The sequence below is a fragment of the Lampetra planeri genome, chromosome 52, assembly GCF_965212315.1.
Source record: "Lampetra planeri chromosome 52, kcLamPlan1.2.h2, whole genome shotgun sequence".
Taxonomy (NCBI): Eukaryota; Metazoa; Chordata; class Hyperoartia; order Petromyzontiformes; family Petromyzontidae; genus Lampetra; species Lampetra planeri.
Window position 1 is genome coordinate 1,018,837 of NC_136158.1, and position 25,001 is coordinate 1,043,837.

The window sequence follows — 25,001 nt, forward strand, 5'->3', positions numbered from 1 at the left end:
TGTTATGAGTTGACTGGCGAAGATGACGCACCACCTGTTCTCCACACTGTGGCATTTCACTGCATTTGTATCCGCCCTGCGCTCCGCTTGTTGTTGTGAGCGTCGCCCCTCCGCTGTTGTTGTCGGGAGACTGGTCCCAGCCCCCCCCTTAGGGTGTTTCACAAGCCCCCTCCTCCACAGGTCGATCTTGACACCGTCGGTACCAGTTCTCGGCAAGTCCACTCGGATCCACATCCTCCTGTACCTCATCAAAGATCCCCCGCGTAGCCTTTACAGGCTGTTGGGACAAGTGCTGTTAGCGAGCGCCTATGAAGGCCGACACGGCACACGAGGCGAGCGATACAAACGAGAATGTGGAATCGAGACGGGACGGTGCGAAATGAAGCTGGGCCGATGCAAACGAGGCAGGCAGCGGGGGGGGGGGGGGTGAGAGACGGTCCAAACTCGGCGCGGCACCGACGAGACGACGCCCGGGCGGCAGGAGGTCGGTTCGGACGAGACGGCGCAGACCCGGACGGACGGGCGCAAGCGAGGGTACAAACCGAGACGGCGCTAGTGGCACGCCCCGGGTGAATCGGTGCTCGGCGGGGAAGCTCGGGGAGCTGGTTGTGATTGTACCACCACCACCCGCACGATGGGAGAGCGCGGCATTTCCTCTGGCTACCGGCGGAAGCACGCGTGCCGGCCGGCGCCGTAATCGTGGGGGCGCGGGGGGAGGACGAGAAGCGGCGGTCACTTTTTTCCACCGTGGACGTCGCGATGCGACGGCGCCGTTTCTGCCGTGAGTCGAGTCTGAGTGACGTCGCGCTCGAAACGAGCGTCCCCGTGACATCCGTCGCTCGCCTCCCAATTTACAGCACCCGGGCCAGTGGTGGAAATTCCATTTTTTGGGGATTGGAGGGGGGGGGGGCGAGGGGGGATGGGGGGGCACGAGGCCATCCATAGGACAACCTCTGTTGACCTTCCCCCCCCCACCCTACAAAGCGGTACCCCAAAATTTGTCGACCCCGAGTTTTGAACTCGCAACAATTTTGCTTCACTCTACCGCCCACGCACCCGCTCGCTCCACCGGCTGTCGGTCCTGGCGCGAGACGGATCGCGGTGTTGGTGGCGGCGGTGGTGGCGGCGGTGGTGGCAGCGGTGGCGGCGGTGGTGGTGGTGGCGGTGGTGGCGGCGGCCTGTTGAGTCGGCAAACGCGGGGGGGACCAGTCGGTGGTGATTTTGCCATTTCTGTCGTCTCTCTCGGAGCTCAAATAGATTTTTGGGATCGCGCGTTTGGTAACCGGTGCTTACGTTGTGAAGGTGGATCGGCGTTGAGAATGGAGTAAGTTGCTCTGCTGTGACACGCGTATGTTTGCATATCATATATAATACTGTAACAAAGGGTCAAATCCATGCACTTGCGTTTGTTGTCTTCGTCGTCGTCATCGATGGAATTGTTACGGAGTATAAATGCACTTAAGGAGACGTAAACGTGAAACAGGAAATATTGTACTTATTTAAGAGTTTAAACCCGCGGATGGATATGTGTGTGCGCGTGTGTGTGCACGCGCGTGTGTGTGCACGCGCGTGTGTGTGTGTACGTTGCATTTCATCGTGTTGCTGCCTTGCGCTCGTATTTAATGGCGGTGGTGAGCGTCATACCCTCCCTTCCTCTCTCTCTCTCACCCCCTCCCCGTTCGTTCGTTTTGTCAGCCCCATTTGTTCGGGCTCTGCTTGCTGGGGGATGTGTTTTTTTCTGTTCGTACGTAAGCTTTTATTTTTTTTATATACATATACGTTTCTTATCTCACGCTTCGGGGGTGGGCGGGGAGGGAATGGGTGCGCTAAACGTCTGTGTACCGCAAAATCATGGAATGACTAAAAATGCTTCATGAATCGCTGAATCTTGCAAATTAAAACACAAAACAAACGCTACGTCGCGTCTTCTCGTCCTTGGGTTTTTCTTTCGTTTTTCACGTCTCCAACCATCACCCCCCCCCGCCCGCCCTCCACACCCCCAGTGAGATAACGCTGTCACTGCAGGGTTAACGGGGTTACCGGAGATACGACGCGGACGTCTGGAAGATCACCCGCCGGTTGACGTCGCTCGAAGGGGGGGGGGGGCGACATCCACCGCACGCATCCCAGCGTCGCGATCCACGTTTGAAAATAATCTAAACAATAATTGTTGTTATTGCTACCCGAACATTTTCACTCGAGGTAGCGAGCAAAAAGACGCGCGGCACCAAATCGTCGCGATCCAACCAACGCCCGTGCCAAAACTTACTCGGGGCACTCCGGTAAGTGAAATATTTAATTTAAATAACATAAGTCTTGAGACTCTCTGAGTCTTTCCTGGGTGAGTTAACATCCAGGGTGCTTCAAAAAAGTGTTAACACTTATATGGGACTATCGTTTTTAATGGAAGAACGGACAATACACTGTTGCATGATAACAAATGTAATGTTAGTAGCCTCAAGAAGTCGACGAGTCTCCACTTGTTCACCATCGTCGTTGTCAACGCCTGAAATCTTCTGTCTCCAGGTGGTCTCCAGAGCCCGGGGGCGGTGACGGCACGTGTCGTGTGGTGTTGTTGCAAATTCTCAGAAGCGTTCACTTTTGTTTGAAGCATCCTGTGCCCCATACTGGACGTCTGTGAAAAATAAATCTTTGTAGCTCATGGGATTTCCTCCAGTCTAAAGATTCTGATAATTGAATAATAATAATAAGTTGTGATAATGATCAAACAAATTACTTGCGATGCTTTGCTCAGTTTTTGTGAATATTGCTGCATCATCGCAACGTACATCAATGTGACAGTTTTTAACATCATTAGTGTACATGCATCACCGTTATAATTCGTTGAAGTTAACTACAATAGGCGTTGTGACACCGTTTGTTGTATGATTTTGCTCAGGAAGTCGTACATTTTAATAGCGGCATTACTCGTGAAAATCCTCAATTGGTGAAAACGGCAGCAGCATCGGGACCCCTACACCAATCTACTCCACGCTGTCTGATGGACACGTGGTGTGTGCCGGGACACAGCCACCCAGCCAGCCAACCAGCCAGCCAGGCACATCCAGGCAGCCACCCAGCCAGCTACCCACTCACTCATCCAGCCATCCAGCCACTCACTCATCCACTCACCCACCCACTCACTCACCCACTCATTCACCCACCCACTCACCCAGCCACCCACCCAGCCACCCACCCACTCACCCAGCCAGCCACCCACCCACCCACTCATCCACCCAACCACCCACTACCCACTCAGCCACCCACCCACCCAACCACCCACCTACCCAGCCACACAACAACCCACCTACCCAACCACCCACCTACCCACTCGGCCACCCACCCACCTACCCAGCCACCCAATCAGCCACCGGGAGAGCTGCCACAGGGGTCCCCTTGCCCCGACTGTCGCGTGCCACTGGAATAGCGGATACGAGACGTGATGCAAGACGCGTGTGGGCTCCTGGTGATATCCAAGTGGCCTGTCAATCCTCACCTTGCACTGCACCGATGACCCCAGTGGTGAGGGTAGAACTCGCGCGGCAAGCTTTGCAGCCGCTTGTCAAGGTTGACACGACGCGTACCGGTTGCACCATATCAGACCTAATGGTTCAATGAGCCACTGTGTCTACAGGAAAGTTACCCATACGGATGCTTACCTAAAACCGGACTCCCACCACCATCCATCCCAGAAGAATTCTCTCATCAAGACTCTACACCATAGAGCCCAATGCATCTCCGACCAGGACCACATTGCCAGTGAACTCAAACACGTACGCCAAGCTCTTACGGTTAATGGTTACTCCGACTACACAATCCGCAAAGCCATCACGGCAACCATCAAGAAGGATCCTGTTGAGGAGCCTTTCAAAACCATTACCTTACCCTACATTTACCGAAAGAACCAAGAAGATGAATCCCTGCAGTCACGAAAGCTTTAAATCGAAATACAACAATCTCGTTCATCTCGCTCGCTCGCCCCGTCTCAGTCTCTTTTCTGCACCTCTTTTCATCCCACGTGGGTTTTTGTTGTTGTTGTTGTAATCTCTCTGCCTCGCGAATCCGAATCTTGCGTCCCTCGCTGACCACGCGGTCTCTTTCCGCCGTCCCGTCACGGGTTGTCGACCAGTGTCGCTTTCATCCGCTCAAGCTCCTCATCACCTCATTGTTTGTTTGTTCTTTGTTCAAATAAACTACATCCCTTTTGCCTGCGCCTCTGACGCGTTCTATTCCGGTGTGGTCTGCTCCTCCGTACGGGTCACTCTGTTGTTGTTGTTTTGTTGTTGTTGTTGTCTTCCCCCCCTCTCCTCCACCCCCTCTCCTCCACCCCCTCTCCTCCACCCCCCTCCCCTCCACCCCCCTCCTCTCCACGCCCCTCTCCTCCACCCCCCCTCTCCTCCACCCCCTCTCCTCCACCCCCTCTCCTCCACCCCCCTCCCCTCCGTCCCCTCTCTCCCACCACCACCATCATGTCCTGCGCCGATACGCACCGCGGATTTCCCTCGAGCACCATAGTCTGGGTAGCTGGCTAAACGGGACTTTCCGCGGAACGAAATAAACGCCGATTGAGTCATAAATTCATTCGTTCACGTCCCTGGAAGCCGCTGCCAAGAAGCTTCGCGGGCAAGATGTTGCCCATGGGCCACCGGTTCAAGAACCCTGCACCGAAATTGGACGTAAAGTACGTTGAACTTCTTTCGCACCGTACGTAGCCAACCACGGTGCCAATCGGAGGCGCGGGAAATAAACCATCACCTCGCGACTCTCTCCCGCAGTTCCGTTTGACCCCATCACGTGTTTAGTTCTCCCCCCCAGCACCTCCGATTAGTACGTACGGTGCGAAAGAAGTTCAACATACCGCCCATAGACTAACACTGCCCATAGACTTACACACACACCTACACACACCTACACACACAACAGACAAAGATCCCCCGTATAGCCTTAACAGACTGTAGGGGCAAGTGCTGTTAGCGAGCACCGAAAAAGGCCGGCACGGCACACGAGGGGGTGGGTGGCGAGCACCACGCCCTCGTTTTGTGTAGTATATAGTGTAGTGTATAGTGTAGTGTTTTGTGTAGTGTTTTGTGTAGTGTATAGTGTAGTGTATAGTGTAGTGTTTTGTGTAGTGTATAGTGTAGTGTATAGTGTAGTGTATAGTGTAGTGTATAGTGTAGTGTAGAGTGAAGTCTATAGTACAAGACGGTGTTGAGGCTACGGCTGTTGTTTGGGACCGGGTGCTGGGGCACAAGAAAGAGGCAGGACCGAGCTAAGGCAGTCACAGAGATGAGGATGTTGCGGTGAGTGTTGGCTCCATCAAGGAGGGACAGGGGGGTGAGAAATGAAGAAGCGAGATTCGAGGTGGTAGAAGACTCGAGGTGGTAGAAATCACAGAGAAGATGAGAGAGAGAAGGCTGTGGTGCGGTTCCGTCATGTGTAGAGACGACAGGAGAATCACGTGGTGGCCCGGGCAGCGGAGAGAGAGAGAGATGGCGCAGGGCAGCGTGGAGAAGGTTGGCTCAGACGGCGGACCTCACGTGAGTGAGACAAGGAAGAAGTATATATACAAATACTGTGTTCTTGGAATTTCTCTCACTTGATACAGCTATCGTGCTGTGACGGTTCCACCTGAAGACGGAAGCTTGTGTTGCCTCCGAAACGTCGCGATTTTTATTTTATTTTACTTTTTTTAATTTTTATTTTTTACCTACGTGACTTTACCGAAAAAACCTAAGAATAAGGAAGAAGTAGCAGCAGAACAGTGACCCAAGGAGGGCGGCCCGGAGCCATCCACGTGCCCCAGGTGGGGCTCTGTCGCCCCCTGCTGTGGCGGGACCGTCGCCTTCACGCCGATGCGGAGCAAAATAAAAAAATCTGCCGGCTGCCATCGCGAGAGGAGCAATCAATCGCCTCTCATTGCCCAGGGATGGCTGGCTCACCGAACGTGGTTGGCGGTAGGGTTAGTGTCTGGGTGGCTAGTGTGGTTAGAGTCAGGGCTAGTGTCTGCGTGGCTAGTGTGATTAGGGTCAGGGTTAGTGTCTGGGTGGCTGGTGTGGTTAGGGTCAGGGTTAGTGTCTGGGTGGCTGGTGTGGTTAGGGTCAGGGTTAGTGTCTGGGTGGCTAGTGTGGTGAGGGTCAGGGTTAGTGTCTGTGTGGCTAGTGTGGTGAGGGTCAGGGTTAGTGTCTGGGTCGCTAGTGTGGTTAGAGTCAGGGCTCGTGTCTGGGTGGCTGGTGTGGTTAGGGTTTGGGTTAGTGTCTGGGTGGCTAGTGTGGTTAGGGTCAGGGTTAGTGTCTGGGTGGCTGGTGTGGTGAGGGTCAGGGCTGGTGTCTGGGTGGCTAGTGTGGTTAGAGTCAGGGCTCGTGTCTGGGTGGCTGGTGTGGTTAGGGTTAGTGTCTGGGTGGCTAGTGTGGTTAGGGTCAGGGTTAGTGTCTGGGTGCCTAGTGTGGTGAGGGTCAGGGTTAGTGTCTGAGTGGCTGGTGTGGTGAGGGTCAGGGTTAGTGTCTGGGTGGCTAGTGTGGTTAGGGTCAGGGTTAGTGTCTGTGTGGCTAGTGTGGTTAGGGTCAGGGTTAGTGTCTGTGTGGCTAGTGTGGTTAGGCTCAGGGTTAGTGTCTGGGTGGCTGGTGTGGTTGGGGTCAGGGTTAGTGTCTGGGTGGCTAGTGTGGTGAGGGTCAGGGTTAGTGTCTGGGTGGCTAGTGTGGTTAGGGTCAGGGTTAGTGTCTGGGTGGCTAGTGTGGTGAGGGTCAGGGTTAGTGTCTGGGTGGCTAGTGTGGGGGAGGGTCAGGGCTGGTGTCTGGGTGGCTAGTGTGGTGAGGGTCAGGGTTAGTGTCTGGGTGGCTAGTGTGGTGAGGGTCAGGGTTAGTGTCTGGGTGGCTAGTGTGGTGAGGGTCAGGGTTAGTGTCTGGGTCGCTAGTGTGGTTAGAGTCAGGGCTCGTGTCTGGGTGGCTGGTGTGGTTAGGGTTTGGGTTAGTGTCTGGGTGGCTAGTGTGGTGAGGGTCAGGGCTGGTGTCTGGGTGGCTAGTGTGGTGAGGGTCAGGGTTAGTGTCTGGTGGCTAGTGTGGTGAGGGTCAGGGCTGGTGTCTGGGTGGCTAGTGTGGTGAGGGTCAGGGCTGGTGTCTGAGTGGCTAGTGTGGTGAGGGTCAGGGTTAGTGTCTGGGTGGCTGGTGTGGTGAGGGTCAGGGCTGGTGTCTGGGTGGCTAGTGTGGTGAGGGTCAGGTGTGGTTAGGGTCAGGGTTAGTGTCTGGGTGGCTAGTGTGGTGAGGGTCAGGGCTGGTGTCTGGGTGGCTAGTGTGGTGAGGGTCAGGGCTGGTGTCTGGGTGGCTGGTGTGGTGAGGGTCAGGGCTGGTGTCTGGGTGGCTAGTGTGGTTAGAGTCAGGGCTCGTGTCTGGGTGGCTGGTGTGGTTAGGGTTAGTGTCTGGGTGGCTAGTGTGGTTAGGGTCAGGGTTAGTGTCTGGGTGCCTAGTGTGGTGAGGGTCAGGGTTAGTGTCTGAGTGGCTGGTGTGGTGAGGGTCAGGGTTAGTGTCTGGGTGGCTAGTGTGGTTAGGGTCAGGGTTAGTGTCTGTGTGGCTAGTGTGGTTAGGGTCAGGGTTAGTGTCTGTGTGGCTAGTGTGGTTAGGCTCAGGGTTAGTGTCTGGGTGGCTGGTGTGGTTGGGGTCAGGGTTAGTGTCTGGGTGGCTAGTGTGGTGAGGGTCAGGGTTAGTGTCTGGGTGGCTAGTGTGGTTAGGGTCAGGGTTAGTGTCTGGGTGGCTAGTGTGGTGAGGGTCAGGGTTAGTGTCTGGGTGGCTAGTGTGGGGAGGGTCAGGGCTGGTGTCTGGGTGGCTAGTGTGGTGAGGGTCAGGGTTAGTGTCTGGGTGGCTAGTGTGGTGAGGGTCAGGGTTAGTGTCTGGGTGGCTAGTGTGGTGAGGGTCAGGGTTAGTGTCTGGGTCGCTAGTGTGGTTAGAGTCAGGGCTCGTGTCTGGGTGGCTGGTGTGGTTAGGGTTTGGGTTAGTGTCTGGGTGGCTAGTGTGGTGAGGGTCAGGGCTGGTGTCTGGGTGGCTAGTGTGGTTAGAGTCAGGGCTCGTGTCTGGGTGGCTGGTGTGGTTAGGGTTAGTGTCTGGGTGGCTAGTGTGGTTAGGGTCAGGGTTAGTGTCTGGGTGCCTAGTGTGGTGAGGGTCAGGGTTAGTGTCTGAGTGGCTGGTGTGGTGAGGGTCAGGGTTAGTGTCTGGGTGGCTAGTGTGGTTAGGGTCAGGGTTAGTGTCTGTGTGACTAGTGTGGTTAGGGTCAGGGTTAGTGTCTGTGTGGCTAGTGTGGTTAGGCTCAGGGTTAGTGTCTGGGTGGCTGGTGTGGTTGGGGTCAGGGTTAGTGTCTGGGTGGCTAGTGTGGTGAGGGTCAGGGTTAGTGTCTGGGTGGCTAGTGTGGTTAGGGTCAGGGTTAGTGTCTGGGTGGCTAGTGTGGTGAGGGTCAGGGTTAGTGTCTGGGTGGCTAGTGTGGGGAGGGTCAGGGCTGGTGTCTGGGTGGCTAGTGTGGTGAGGGTCAGGGTTAGTGTCTGGGTGGCTAGTGTGGTGAGGGTCAGGGTTAGTGTCTGGGTGGCTAGTGTGGTGAGGGTCAGGGTTAGTGTCTGGGTCGCTAGTGTGGTTAGAGTCAGGGCTCGTGTCTGGGTGGCTGGTGTGGTTAGGGTTTGGGTTAGTGTCTGGGTGGCTAGTGTGGTGAGGGTCAGGGCTGGTGTCTGGGTGGCTAGTGTGGTGAGGGTCAGGGTTAGTGTCTGGTGGCTAGTGTGGTGAGGGTCAGGGCTGGTGTCTGGGTGGCTAGTGTGGTGAGGGTCAGGGCTGGTGTCTGGGTGGCTAGTGTGGTGAGGGTCAGGTGTGGTTAGGGTCAGGGTTAGTGTCTGGGTGGCTAGTGTGGTGAGGGTCAGGGCTGGTGTCTGGGTGGCTAGTGTGGTGAGGGTCAGGGCTGGTGTCTGGGTGGCTAGTGTGGTGAGGGTCAGGTGTGGTTAGGGTCAGGGTTAGTGTCTGGGTGGCTAGTGTGGTGAGGGTCAGGGCTGGTGTCTGGGTGGCTGGTGTGGTGAGGGTCAGGGTTAGTGTCTGGGTGGCTAGTGTGGTGAGGGTCAGGGCTGGTGTCTGGGTGGCTAGTGTGGTGAGGGTCAGGTGTGGTTAGGGTCAGGGTTAGTGTCTGGGTGGCTAGTGTGGTGAGGGTCAGGGCTGGTGTCTGGGTGGCTAGTGTGGTGAGGGTCAGGGCTGGTGTCTGGGTGGCTGGTGTGGTGAGGGTCAGGGTTAGTGTCTGGGTGGCTAGTGTGGTGAGGGTCAGGGTTAGTGTCTGGGTGGCTGGTGTGGTTAGGGTCAGGGCTGGTGTCTGGGTGGCTAGTGTGGTTAGGGTCAGGGTTAGTGTCTGGGTGGCTAGTGTGGTGAGGGTCAGGGCTGGTGTCTGGGTGGCTAGTGTGATTACGTCAGGGTATTAATTCTAGATTTGAAGCTTTCGTGATTGCAAGGATTCATATTCTTAGGTTTTTTTCGGTAAAATCACGTAGGTAAAAATTTTTAATTAATAAAAGTAAAAATTTTTTTTTTATTAATTTTCATTTTTTACCTACGTGACTTTAACGAAGAAACCTCAGAATATGAATCCTTGCAGTCACGAAAGCTTCAAATCTAGAATACAATTTTTTTCTTTTTCTACGGATGTCCAGTACGGACTGGAAGGAAAGGGGCGGGGCTATAAGATGAGGGGGGCGTGGCTTGGAAGAAATGGGCGGGGGCCACTTGCGAGCGGGGCGTGGCCTTTAGGGGTGGAGGCGGAGCTAATTAAACATGGGGCTGTGCGATGGAGGAGGGGAAGGTATGGGGGGGCTGTTGGGGGGAGAGGGGAGGGGCTGTGAGGAGAAGGGGAGGGGGTGAGAGAGACTCTGGGAAGGGGGGGGTTTGGGGAAAAGGCGGGAATTTGGGGAGGGGCGGGGCTATGGGGGGGGGGCTGTGGGGGAGGGGCGGGGCTGTGAGGAGGGGGTAGGGGCTCTGGGAAGCGGGGGGGTTTGGGGAAAAGGGGGGGCTGTGGGGGAGGGGCGGGGCTGTGCGGGAGGGGCGGGGCTGTGCGGGAGGGGCGGGGCTGTGGGGGAGGGGCGGGGCTGTGGGGGAGGGGCGGGGCTGTGGGGGAGGGGCGGGGCTGTGGGGGAGGGGCGGGGCTGTGGGGGGAGGGGCGGGGCTGTGGGGGAGGGGGCGGGGCTTCGCCCCCCTCACGGGACGTCTGAGACGCAGCTTGCTGCTGCTGCTGCTCCTTCGTCTTCTTCCTTGGGCAGCGGAAACAACAGCAGCGGGCAGAGATGGATGGATAAATACAGCAGACAGACACCCATAGAGGTAGACACAGACCCGAGGGATACTCACCCTCTCATACAGAGAGATACACAGAGATACACACACGCGTACACCCCACCGTGTACAACACGCTGAAGCCCAGTCGCACACCACCCATATACTACTGACACCATCCCACAGCCTCTCTCTCTCACACACGCGCACAGCAAACAAATCCCCCTCACGCACCTCATACCTCACTCACCTCACACCACACACACCACACACACACACACACACACCACACACACACACAGCACTAACCACACGCACCACACACACACACCTAACCACACGCACCACACACACACCACACACACACTACACAAACCACACACACACCACACACACCACACACACGCACCACACACACACCACACACACCACACACCAAACCACACGCACCACACACACACCACCACACACACTACACAAACCACACACACACCACACACACCACACACACACTACACAAACCACACACACACCAACACACACCACACACACCTACACACCCACACACACCCTCACACACACACACCACACACACACACATCACACACACCTAACCACACACACCACACACACCACACGCACCTGACACCACACACACACACACCACACACACACACCACACACGAACACACACCACACACAACTAACCACACACACCACACGACACACACCACACACAACTAACCACACACACCACACACACACACACCATACACACTACACTCACACCACACACACACACCACACACACCACACACACCTCACTCACCTCACACACCACACACACACCACACTCCACACACACCTCACTCACCTCACACACACCACAGACACCACACACACACACCTCACTCACCTCACACACACCACACACACACACCACACACACCTCACTCACCTCACACACCACACACACACCACACACACACCACACACACACCTCACGCACCTTGACACAGCCCACACTGACGCAGGCAAATCAACATCACAGCGTGACGGATGGAGCGCGTGGAGTCTGCACCACCATCACCACCACCATCGTCAGTACCACCACCACCACCATCGTCACCACCACCACAGTCAGCATCAGCATCTGCGTGTCCCACGCCTCTTAATTAACGACATCGTCCCATTCTGGAGTTGGGATCCTAGCTGGAATCGGGGGGGGGGGGGGGGGGGATTTGGCGTCAAGGATCCCTGCCTGGGTCGTGGCTGAGGAGGAAAGCGACGGAGCCGAGCACGGAGGGGCCGCGACCTGCGCGTGGTGGTGGTGACGGTGGTGGAGGAGGTGGTGGTGGTGACGGTGGTGGTGGAGGTGGTGACGGTGGTGACGGTGGTGGTGGTGGTGACGAGCCATGGCCCAAGGGAAACGCGGCGCCAGCTCAGCCGACGAGACCCCCAACACCATCGTGTACAGGAAGGTGAGGCGCCTCCTCCTCCACCACCTCACTCCACTCCACCTCATTCACCATACATCACCTCGCCGCACTCTGCCTCACTCCACTCCTCACTCACCACACACCGCCTCAATCACCATACATCACCTCACCCCACTCCTCCTCACCCCACTCCACATCACCCCACTCCACCTCACCCCACTCCACCTCACCCCACTCCACCTCAATCACCATACATCACCTCACCCTACATTACCTCACCCCGCTCCATCTCACCCCACACACCCCCTCACCCCACTCACCCACACCGCTCACCCCACACCGCCTCACCCCACTCAGCCTCACCCCACACACCCCCTCATCCCACACACACCCTCACCCCACACACACCCTCACCCCACTCACCCCACACCGCTCACCCCACACCGCCTCACCCCACTCAGCCTCACCCCACACACCCCCTCACCCCACACACCCCCTCATCACACTCAGCCTCACCCCACACACCCCCTCACCCCACTCACCACACACCTCACTCACCCCCACACCGCCTCACCTCACGCCTGCTCACCCAACTCACCCTGACCGGGTGCGGTCTTCAATCAAAATCCTCGCGCGCCCCGACTGGACGGATCCACCAGAGACAAAGATCCCCCGTGTAGCCTCAACAGACTGTTGGGGCAAGTGCCGTTAGTCTCCCCCACCACCACCATAGCCACCAACACCACCACAGCCTCCACCACCACCACCACCATAGCCTCCACCACCACCACCATAGCCACCACTACCACAGCCTCCACCACCACCACCATAGCCTCCATCACCACCACCATAGCCACCACTACCACAGCCTCCATCACCACCACCATAGCCTCCCCCACCACCACTACCACAGCCACCACCACCACAGCCTCCACCAACACCACCATAGCCACCACCACCATAGCCACCACCACCATAGCCACCACCACCATAGCCACCACCACCATAGCCACCACCACCATAGCCACCACCACCATAGCCACCACCACCATAGCCACCACCACCATAGCCACCACCACCATAGCCACCACCACCATAGCCTCCACCACCACCACAGCCTCCACCACCACCACCATCATAGCCACCACCATCATAGCCACCACCATCATAGCCACCACCATCATAGCCACCCGCACCACCACCATAGCCTCCACCACCACCATAGCCTCCACTACCACCACCATAGCCACCACCACCATAGCCTCCACCACCACCACCATAGCCTCCCCCACGTGTGTTTCGGGCTGTACCGCGTGTTGGGCGCTCCTTCAACAACAACGGCACTTATTGAAGGAGCTGCCAACGGCACGTGGAGCGAAACGTCGGACGTCGTGCCAAATACAACACGCGCGCCGCGCACCCTTAAAAACACACACACGCACACACTACGGGAGGGACGCAGAGTAAACAAACAGGTTGCTTGGACCCACGGTGAACCCGGTCTGATCCAACTTGACCTGAACCAAGCCCGGGTTTTTGTTTTTAAAATCTGACCTCACTTGACCCCGACCCCCCGGTCCGGGCCCAGAGGTCCGTTCAACCGCCCCTCATGTCGCCCTCCAGCTTCCGAACTTTCTTCTGGCTGAACCCACCTCACCCGACCCCTTGACCTGACCCCTTGACCCGAGGCTTCTCTACACCGACGTGAAGTTACATCATCATCATCATCACCGCCACCACCACGGTCTACCCACTGCGGGATGAAGGCCCCACTCTCACCCACGCTTGTCGCCAGCCTCCACGCTCTCGCTTCGCCACAAACCCCATCGGGCTCCATCTCCTTGGCTCGTGTTTCCATGCATGGATGTTACAGTACGTTCGACTTCTTTCGCACCGTACGTAGCAGACCGCGCTAATCGGAGGTGCGGGGGAAGGACACGAATCTGAACGCGAGCAAAACTGTTTTAAAGAAATGCGTTTTCAATCGAGATGGTTTAAAAGTTTAAAAGTGCCTAGCTCCAGTGGCTTCCTCATATCGGATGGAAGAACGTTCCAGACGGCCGCGGAAGCGGCGTCTGAAAGCGTCGCTCGAAGCGGTGACCGCCGCCTTTGTTCGACGGCCGGCCAAAATCCGCTGCTACTGCGAGCGTGACCAGAGTTCGTGTGGTTTATAGTTCCTGGACGAGATCAGCAAAGGTGGTTCTTTTGTGGCAAGCGCTCCGTGCGTGATGAGTGCGTGACCTTGTACTGACGTATTCCATGCTTCGGCTGCAAACTCCGTCGTGAGTCTCTCAGCCATCGAGTAACCCAACCCTGAAGATCCGTGATGTGTCCCTGTTTATTCGGGGTCGCTGCGATGCCTCTTCACACGCGAATGTTCTTAGCCATTATCTGACCCCCACATTAGGCATTGCCTGACCCTGACCGTGACCACATCTTACCGAGCTCACTCCCACCAATGGTCGAGTTATAATGGTATTGCTTTATGCCTTACTGGTAACCACGTGAATGAAACTATCAAAACAAACCCGGTTTTGCCACGAGTACAGAAATGTCTGGCAAGTACGTAACAACGTCGTGTTCGCCGATTTTAACTTAGAAGACGAAGGCAGCCGCGAAGGTGGTGAAATGGTGAGCGCTCTGGACTTGACAACTCGGAGGATGTCGGTTGGATTCCGTCTCCCGGCGTGGAAGCCGAAACAATGGGGTTTGAGAGAGAGAAAGAGAGAAGGCTGTGGTGCAGTTCAGTGATGTGCAGAGACGACAGGAGAATCACGTGGGTCCGTAGCTGCGAGTGGAAGGAACGAGCTCAAGAGGAAGGAGGCAGAAGGAGAGGTGGTGGTGTGGGGGGGGATGTGTCGCGATCGGACCTTGGTGGCCCCAGGAGTGGAGAGAGAGAGAGAGGTGGCGCAGGGCAGCGTGGAGAAGGTTGGCCATGACGGCAGACCCCACCTGAGTGGGACAAACGCGTGGAATGAGAAGAAGAAGATGACTTTATGCTTGTGCTTTGTTTAGCTCGGAATTCTTCAACAGTGGACCTGACAAGGTTTAGTTATTCGCACTAAGCTGGCAATGTCACTGCTGCTGCTTGTTGTGTGATCCCAATATGGGGAGTGGTGGGGCAGCGGTTAGCACGCTGCGCTACGAACCCGGTGACACAAGTTCCATTCCCGCTCAGGGCCAGCACCAGTGATAGCAATGATCTGAACCGGTCCTGGGCCTCCCCTAGGTCGACTCAGCCTGACATGATTACCTGGTGCGGTGTGCAAACATCGCCACTGGGGAGGCAAAGGCGGTCGGGCGTGGTGCTGGCCACCCACCCACCCACCCACCCCCTCGTGTGCCGTGCCAGTCTTTATAGGTGCTCGCTAACAGCACTTGCCCCTACAGTCTGTTAAGGCCGCACGGGGGTTCTTTGTCTTTGATCCCATTTGAGTAAGGGGCCGTCCATAAATGACGTCACGCACCTAGGGGGGGATGGTCAGACATTTGTGACGATGTGTGACGAGGGGGGGGCGGTTTGAGAAATGTGACGTCACATCAAAATGCGCAACTTTAAATAAATATAGACAACACGTTCTACTTAATGAAATAGACTTTTTAATAAATGTTTTCTCCTACAACATCAGAGTGCAGCACCACATTAAATACGCACTACAATGACAATAGTTTAAATCGATTTGAAGCATGTTTTTTTTGTGGGGGGGGGGGGGGGGGGCAGAGCTTTGTGACGTCATATCTGAGGGGGGGTCAGACATTTGTGACGTCGTGTGACGAAGGGGGGGGGGGGGGGTCAAAAATCGTCCCAAATCGCGTGACGTCATTTATGGACGGCCCCTAAGTTGCAGTGGAGTCTCTGCGCAATGGGATGTTCTGGCCAATACCAGTTCGTCACATCGTTCGTGCATTCCTTTAGCTACTGCGGGAACTCGGGGAACCACAGAGGAAACCCGTGCAGAACTTCATTCTAGATTAGAAGTTTCCGTGACTGCAAGGATTCATACTCTCTGTTTTATTCGGAAAATCACGTGGGTGAAAAATTCTAATAAATAAAATCACGACGTTTCGGAAGCAAAACACGTTCCTTCATACGCCACGGCAATTTTACTGGAGCGGTTACACCTGATGACGGAGGCTTGTGTTGCTTCCGAAACGTCGTGATTTAATTAATTAAATTTTTTACTTACGTGACTTTACCGAAAAAGCCCAAAGAGTAGGAGAGAACTTCACAAACCCCGCACAGAACGGCGTCACTCCACCCGGCTTAGGACTCGAACCGAGGCTCACCCTCTGGTGATGGCACTGCCCCCCCGTTGTGTTTTTGATGAGGACACAAATCTTGTGGCCTCTAAGAGTGGCTTCACGCGTCGGGGCAGGGTGAAACCTATCAAGTTCCTCAATGATTTTATTGAGTAAATGATTTGTATTCGAGAAAAAAAATACATTGGTGGGGGGGGGGGGGTGGAGAAATCGTTAAACAGTTGTACACTTAATGAATTGACTTGTGCGTCGTGGTGGTGAGATGTTAACTACCTCGCCTGGTATGCAGGAGGTCGTGGGTTCGACCCCGACCCTGACACCTGCTGTATATTTCAAGTTTGCGTGTCTCTCTTCCCGTGGTCACGTGGATTTTTCTCCTGTTCCTCCGGTTTTCCCTCCACATTTAGAAGCGACATCACCACGCGTTTAGATTATTTGGCCGCTACAAATTTACACGTGATGATGATGATGATGACAAGCCACTTCGTTGGGCAATCGTTTGTGATAGCCAGGGTCGCATCTGAAAAAGAGTCACGTAGATTAGTAGGGCCTTACCTGGTAAGATACAAATCGTGAAGCGTAATCAATCCCATTGTAGGAGCATTGAGATTTGACGATTGATTGGCAGGTCCAGTTTTCTGTCCCGTCTTCTCGCCTGTCTGTGGTTCTCTACCCTCCCACGCATGCTCTGTGCAACAACAAAATAAAAACCCCTACGGTGCGTGACACATTCTACTGCGGCGTTTTTAAGATGTGATTTGCATTCATAATTTTATATATATATGTTTATACAGTATTTATTCATTATTGTTGTTAATAAGCTATTGCGCATTTTCGACATTTTTATGGGTTAATGAGAGGGATGAGCGTCTGCTGAAGTTCTCGGCCAGCAACAGAGACGTGAGAAAAATGAATAAGTTCACACGAAAAAAAAATTGTAATGTGAGAATTATATTTGGATTCGAGCCCAGGAGAACGATATTGATCCGATGCTAACGGACAATCCCCAAGGCTGTCCGAGAGGTTTTTTTTGTGTGTTCTCAACAAATTCGGCAACGGGAAACGATTACCGGGACTGGTGCGATGCGAGATGCATTTCAACGCAAACCAGGGATCGAGAGAAAGAGCGAGAGAGAGCGAGAGAGAGCGAGAGAGCGAAGAGAGATGGCGTAACGAAATCGCGGTGAGAAACCGAGATGGGAAACATCGAAAAATCCAGGTTCATGCATGTGGCCGCCAAAGTGCAACCTTCCAAAAGACGCGAACAGATGTTACCCTCTTGTTCACAGACTCCCCCCCCCCCGCCTCTCTCCCTCTCTCTCTCGCGCGAGTTCCCCCGTCTCGTCTCTTGGAGTCGTTCTCTCCTCCAGTTCCTTCTCGCGTTCTCCTCCCTCCTTCACGCGCACGGGCGCTGCGGGAGCCAGCGGTGGCTACGAGATGTTAACTACCTCGCCTGGTGTGCAGGAGGTCATGGGGTTCGATCCCGACTCTGACGTTCGCTGCTGTATATTTAGAGTTTGCGTCTCTCTCTCTCTCATCATCAATGTGGCTACAAGATGTTAACTACCTCGCCTGGTGTGCAGGAGGTCGTGGGGTTCGATCCCGACTCTGACACCTGCTGCTGTATATTCGGAGTTTGTGTCTCTCTCTCATCATCATCACGGTGGCTACGAGATGTTAACTACCTCGCCTGGTATACAGGAGGTCATGGCGCTCGATACCGACTCTGATGCTCGCTGCTGTATATCTGGAGTTTGTGTCTCTCTCTCATCATCATCATCACGGTGGCTCCGTGATGTTGACAGCCTCGCCTGGTATACAGGAGTAGTTTGTACAGGCGAATTATACATCTGAATTATTACGTATTATTGTTATTCTCGCCGATAGTGTGCAACTTAATTGCCTGCAACTGCTTCGTCGAGTGGGTTGCCGGATTATTACGGTGCAGCTTTTCATTGACACCAGGTTCACCTTTTGGGGTGCGTCTTAAGTTCCGGCAGAGTCTTGTGCCACGGCGACCATGGCGACCACGGCTTGTTTACGTAGTAAACCTTACTAACCACGTGACACACCGTAATACTTGGGTTATGTCGGGTGGTGGCAGGTTTAACTACACGTTTATATTGACTCGATCTAACCCAACAACCTTTTATCTATGATTTTCTTTACTTGCAGATTGTTTTTTTTTTAATCTTCACAAAACTTTAGGTTTTCTGCTGTGTGGTTGGCGTGCGCGGCAATATTTTGAGGGTCGTCGGTGGAATTCGCGGGGTAACCGGGGGAGGTTGGTAACCGGGGTAGGTTTGGTAACCGGGGCAGGTTGGGTAACCGGGGGAGGTTGGGTAATCGGGGTAGGTTTGGTAACTGGGGTAGGTTTGGTAACCGGGGCAGGTTGCATAACCGAGGGAGGTTGGGTAACCGGGGCAGGTTGGGTAACCGGGGGGCAGGTTGGGTAACCGCCGCTACAGAGGCCTCTCCTGCGGTCCAGCTGGGACGCGCGTCCGCCAGCAGTGGCGTGAGCGAGACGTTGCGGCGGGTGGGGGCGGGGGGGTGGGGGGGGGGGCCTGCGGCCTTTTCCGCGCTCCGTCCCACGGAGACTACCACCGGGCGTCTCGTTGACACCCCCTGGGGCACCGCGTGGGCGCGCGCGCGTGGAAGGGACCCGTGAAAGAGAGGGAAGACGCCCTGGCAAGAGAATGGCTTTGACGACGAGATCGGTGTCGCCGGAAAGACGGGCACTACTGCAGAATGAGAATATTGATTTACAGTGTCAGCAGATGTCCAGGAGGGGCACGGGGTAAGAACGTAGCAGCAACAACAAACAACCATAATACATATGTAGTGAGTCCAACTGAGTTGCAGACGTTGTCTTGGGAGCAACACTATTTATTTCATCAACTCAGCACAACATCACGTAACCTACACTGTTTTATAAAGGTTTAGAGATAGGCGGGGCAGCTCATGTTAATGTAGGAGCGAGCAGGAGAGAGCAATGTGCTTATAAATGTAAGTATCATGGTGTAAGGAGTTGGTTGTGTTCTCGTAAAAGCCAAATTTAAACGCGTGTCTCCCGAGCTTCGAGGATCGATGTCAATCAAATAATCGATGCCTCCTCGAATCCCCACAAGATGACCTCCGCCACCTTCGTGCGTTGCATTTTTGTTCCGCTCACCGTCGCTTTGATTGTCGATCGCCGATCTTGGCCGCGAGAATCCGCGGCTGGTCCTCACCGCCGGGGCGAGCGCTGAAACGTGCACGAACTTTGCGCGACAAACGCTCGTGCAGGTCACAACACGGAGCGGTCATCTGGTTGGGTCGGGTGGTGGAGGGCCTCGGCCACGCACCGGTGTGACCGGAGAGAGATCCGTAGCCTGGCAGAGGCTGGGTTGCGATTAAAGGGGCTTCTCAAGTTTAGCGAGGCGGTGTTCACGGCCCCGGTCACCAATGACTCCCCATCCCATCTCCATCCTCTCTCAAGGCCCCTCCGTGTCCCCTCTCTTACCCCCTCACGCAGTCTCCCCACGGACTCTCTGCACGTTATAGGGTCGCACTCGTTACACACGAGGCGCTTGCCGCAAATGAACCACGATGCCCTTTGCTGATCTCGTCAAAGAGCGATAAACCATCATCACGCCAATTCTCGCATCATCAGCAGCAGCAGCGGCAGCAGCAGCAGCAGCGGCAGCAGCAGCAGCGGCTTTCTGCTCGGCCATCGGACAGAGACGGCGGTCACCGCATCGCGCGGCACTTGCGGACGCGCTTCTGCGGCCGTCTGGAACGCTCTTCCTTCCGATATTATGACACCACTGGGAGCTCCGCACATTTAAATCATCTCGATTGAAAATGTATTTCTTTAGAACTGCTTTTTTTGTGTTTAGTTTCTTGGCTACGTATGGCGCGAAAGAAGTTCAACATACACACATAGAATCGTGGATTCATCACTGAATAGGTGGCGGGGTCGCCGGTCGACCCGAGAAGAGGGAGGCCTCAGCCAGAGTGAGTGGTGAACTGGATGTGGTGTGCGGGGTGCAGAAGTGTGTTGTGGGTCACCGACCAGGACAGTCTAAGTTCACCTCCCCATCTCTCCACCGAGCCCCCGTCCGCCCCATTTCTTTCAAGCACTCTCTCCTTCCTCTACCCGCTCCCTCCCTCACCCCTTCATCTCTCTCACCATCTCTCTCACGCTCTCCCTCATCCCTCCATCGCTCCATCGCTCTCACTCCTCCCTCCCTCACCCCCTCCATCTCTCTCCTCCCTGCCTCACCCCTCCATCTCTCTCACCATCTCTCTCCTCCCTCCCTAATCCATCTCTCTCACCATCTCTCTCACGCTCTCTCTCCTTCCTCCCTCACCCCTTCATCTCTCTCACCATCTCTCTCCTCCCTCCCTCACCCCTCCATCTCTCTCACCATCTCTCTCCTCCCTCCCTCACCCCTCCATCTCTCTCGCCATCTCTCGCCTCCCTCCCTAATCCATCTCTCTCACCCTCTCTCCTCATTCTCGTCACCTCTCTTCCATCTCTTCCCCCCCCCCATCCCCACGTGTAGTGCTCTCTCCTCTCTCTACGCGGCACGCGTGCTGCATACAGATAGATGTGCGGCACACAGATGTACGGCACGCACGCGCCATCACCACCACCGCCACCACCATCACCACCATCACCAGCATAAACGAACGTCACCTTTATCACCAACATCAAAGACAAAGATCTCCCGTGTAGCATGAACAGACTGTCGGGGCAAGTGCTGTTAGCGAGCGCCTACAAAATCCGGCACGGCACACGAGGGGGTGAGTGGCCAGTACCACGCCCCTGCCGCCTTTGTCTCCCCAGTAGCGATGTTTACACACCGCACCAGGTACTCATTTGAGGCTAAGTCGACCTAGGGGACGCCCAAGACTGGTGTTGACCGTGAGCGGGAATTGAACTCGGGTCGCCGGGTTTGTAGCGCAGCGTGCTGACCGCTACACTACCGCTCCCCACTATCACCAACATCACTACCATCATCACCTACATCAACACCATCACCTCAATAACCAACATCACCATCACTACCATCATCACCACCTTCACCAACATCACCACCAAACATCACCATCATCGCCAACATCACCACCAACATTACTTCCCATCACCAACATCCTCCCCATATCGGGGGCTCCCAGAAGCAAATACCGGCAGCGAACATCGACTCGTGTCACTGCCACATGTTGGGATGGAGGTCTTTGCTGATGAGTCCTAATGACGACGAAACCGGTCCCCACTCGAGTCCACGTGTCACTGCCACGTGTTGGGATGGAGGTCTTTGCTGATGAGTCCTAATGACGACGAAACCGGTCCCCACTCGAGTCCACGTGTCACTGCCACGTGTTGGGATGGAGGTCTTTGCTGATGAGTCCTAATGACGACGAAACCGGTCCCCACTCGAGTCCACGTGTCACTGCCACGTGTTGGGATGGAGGTCTTTGCTGATGAGTCCTAATGACGACGAAACCGGTCCCCACTCGAGTCCACGTGTCACTGCCACGTGTTGGGATGGAGGTCTTTGCTGATGAGTCCTAATGACGACGAAACCGGTCCCCACTCGAGTCCACGTGTCACTGCCACGTGTTGGGATGGAGGTCTTTGCTGATGAGTCCTAATGACGACGAAACCGGTCCCCACTCGAGTCCACGTGTCACTGCCACGTGTTGGGATGGAGATCTTTGTTGATGAGTCGTAATGATGACAAAACCGGTCCCCACTCGAGTGCTCGTGTCACTGTCGGGGGTCGGTGGTTTCACACGAGAAGGTGGCCACACAGAGTTCAGTCCTTTTGACGTTGTGGTCTGGATGAAGGCTGAGCAGTTACTCATTTGAGGCTCAGTCGACCTAGGAGAAGTCTCCGCACCGGTTCAGATATTCACGACTGATGTTAGCAGTGAGCGGGGAATCGAACTCGAGACGCTGGGTTCGTTTGCTGTCCATCCCCCAATTCCTATTGCCACGGTCGGCTATGTATGGTGCGAAAGAAGTTCAACACGCGTACATACGTAGCACGCTAAGCGCTGCACTGCCGCTCCCCCATTGAGGCGCGCGCGCACTCTTTGCACCGGTACATGGTGTAACTTTACATTATTAAAAATAAAGGCGCGTTTGTTCATATATATATGTCCCGTTGCCAATTTTGGACAAAAACTACACGGATCACGGCACGGGAATAGGCAGGCCGTGTGGTGACAGCCATAGCTTTTGGGTCACGGGTTTTGTACTGTTGACAAAACAATGTAATCCCACGGCGTGGTTTTTGTGGTTGTCCTGTACAGCGTTCGGTTGTCCCGCTTGTAGTCCTAAACTTGTTTTTTTAATGCCGCTTTATTTACGTATTGTTTATTAAACAGAGCTACACAACTCACAGTGGGCCTTACCTGGTAAAATAAAAACAATTCCCGCACCTCCGATTAGCAAGGTTGGCTACGTACGGTGCGAAAGAGGTTCAACTTACATTCGTGCAGAAATAGTTTCGTTTGTTTAATCTCGAACCATCGAACGTCATCGTCCCCTCTCGCCGTGACGACGTTTCCTGCCCAGTCACCTGTACGTGTGTGTACGTGTGTGTGTGACTGTGTGTGTGTACGTGTGTGTGTACGTGTGACTGTGTGGGTGTGTACGTGTGTGTACGTGCGTGTGTGAGTGTGTGTGTACGTGCGTGTGTGTACGTGTGTGTACGTGCGTGTGTGTACGTGTGCGTACGTGCGTGTGTGTACGTGCGTGTGTGACTGCGTGTGTGTGTGTAGCGGTTAGCGCGTGGCGCTACGAACCTGGTGACCCGGGTTCGATTCCCGCTCACGGCCAACACCGGTGACGATTATCTGAACCGGTCCTGGGCCTCCCCTAGGTCGACTCAGCCTCAAATGAGTACCCGGTGCGGTGTGTAGTAAACATCGCTGCTGGGGAGACAAAGGCGGCCGGTCGTGGTGCTGGCCACCCGCCCCCTCGTGTGCCGTGCCGGCCTTCATAGGTGCTGCTCGCTAACAGCACTTGCCCCAACAGTCTGTTGCAGGCTACACGGGGGATCTTTGTCTCTTGTGCGCGTGTGTGTCCCCCCCCATGCGCGTTGTAGGTCGAGGAGCACGTGACACGCGCGGCCATGCGGCCATCGGGCGCAGCGATCGCTTTTCATTCATTCCCGTTTGCCCTTTAATAAACTTTGGCTAAACTTTATATTTTTTTTATTTAACTTATCAGGTAAGGCCCAATGAGCTACGTAGCTCTTGCTTCAGAAGCGGCCTGCACGCAAATGAGAGCTCGACGAAGCGGCTTATCGTGTTGGAATGTTCAGCAGCCAAATCATATAAACGCGTGACGTTGATTCCATGTGTGTTGGGAAAAAAAATCGGAGGACGCGGAGATAAAAATCCACGCGACCACGGGGAGGGAAAACACGCCGACTCCAAATACAGCAGCAGGTGTCAGGGTCGGGTTCGAACGCACGACCTCCTGTATACCAGGCGAGGTAGTTAACATCTCCTAGCCACCGTGATGATGAGAGAGAGAGAGACACGCAAACTCCAAATATACAGCAGCAGGCATTGTTAGGGTCAGGAACGAACCCACGACCTCCTGTATACCAGGCGAGGTAGTGAACATCTCAAAGCCACCATGGCACCCCAAATATATTATGCATCCCGGGATCGTGAGAATTGGCTCTGGGAGGCCTTCATCCAGCAGCGGATTGACCACGTCCGATGATGACGATAATAATGATGGTGGTGGTGGTGCTCTATACTGGTGCCCGTCAAATAAATGCGTCGCGGATGAATTAGGTGAGATGGCCGAGGGCTCTTCTCATTCAAGCTCCTCCGGCTTAATACAACGAGACTCTCATTGATGATTCTGCCCATTCACTCTGCAAGCAGTCCCAGTGAGTCATCGATTTACTTTTGCAGATGGACAGAGAGGGAGGGAGAGAGGGAGGCTTGGAGGAGGAGGAGGAGGAGAGAGAGGGACGGACATGGAGATACATGGAGGGACGAGGGAGAGAGATGGGGGCAGAGAGTGAAGGGAGGATGAATTGTGCGAGATACATCAGAATCTGAATGTTCATTCATCCTGGAGGGATCCGATGAGCTATGAAGATCTTTCTTCACAGATGCCCTGTAGGGGCGGGTTAGAATGTTACATTATGGAGGGGAGAGGGAGGCGTGGTGGAGGAGGGGGATGAAGAGTGGTAGGTGAGAGGGGGGCGTGGAGGAGGAGGATGGTGAAGAGGGGTAGGTGAGAGGGAGGCGTGGAGGAGGAGGGGGATGAAGAAGGGTAGGTGAGAGGGGGGCGTGGAGGAGGAGGATGGTGAAGAGGGGTAGGTGAGAGGGGGGCATAGGTGAGGAGGAGGAGGATGAGAGGGAGAGAGCGATTTGCTGCAATTTATTTTTCACATCCTAAAATGTGACACGAATTTCAAGCAGAGCGTGATGCACCGTGCGTCACACGCGGAATGTCACCGTGGGCGGTGAGGGCCCCGCGTCTCTCTCTCTCTCTCTCGCTTCCTTTGGCCTCGCTCGCTCTCTCGCTCCATCGCTCTCTCTCTCTCTTGCTCTCTCTCACACACTCCCATTGCTCTTTCTAGCTCCGTCGCTCTCTCTCGCTCTCTCTGTCTCTCTCTCGCTCCCACCGCTCTCTCCCTCTCTCTCTCGTTCTCTTTCGCTTTTTCATTCCTCCTCCTCCTCGTCAACCCGATGTCCAAATTATTTCACCGTCTCTCTATGGTACCCCGTTATGTACACGCGCGCACACGCATGCACGCACGCGCACGCACGCGCGCACACGCACGCACACGCACGCACACAAACGCGCACACACACGCGCACACAAACGTGCACACGCACGCACACACACGCGCGCACACACACACGCACACACACGCACACATGCACGCACGCGCACACACGCACATACTCACGCACACACACACGCGTGCGCGCGCACACACACACGCGCACACACATGCGCACACACGCGCACACGCACACATACACGTACACACACGCGCAC

General features: G+C 55.1%; 1 protein-coding gene across 1 annotated transcript in view; it reads left to right on the forward strand.

Moving 5' to 3' along the window:
- The first annotated feature begins 11,651 nt into the window (after positions 1-11,651).
- LOC144734612 (regulator of G-protein signaling 7-like) overlaps positions 11,652-25,001 on the forward strand; it is a 38,062-nt gene continuing 24,712 nt past the window's right edge. The window contains exon 1 of the mRNA XM_078616881.1: positions 11,652-11,755. Within this exon, the coding sequence (XP_078473007.1) occupies positions 11,690-11,755 (66 nt within the window). The 5' untranslated portion in view covers positions 11,652-11,689. The remainder of the gene's footprint in view (positions 11,756-25,001) is intronic.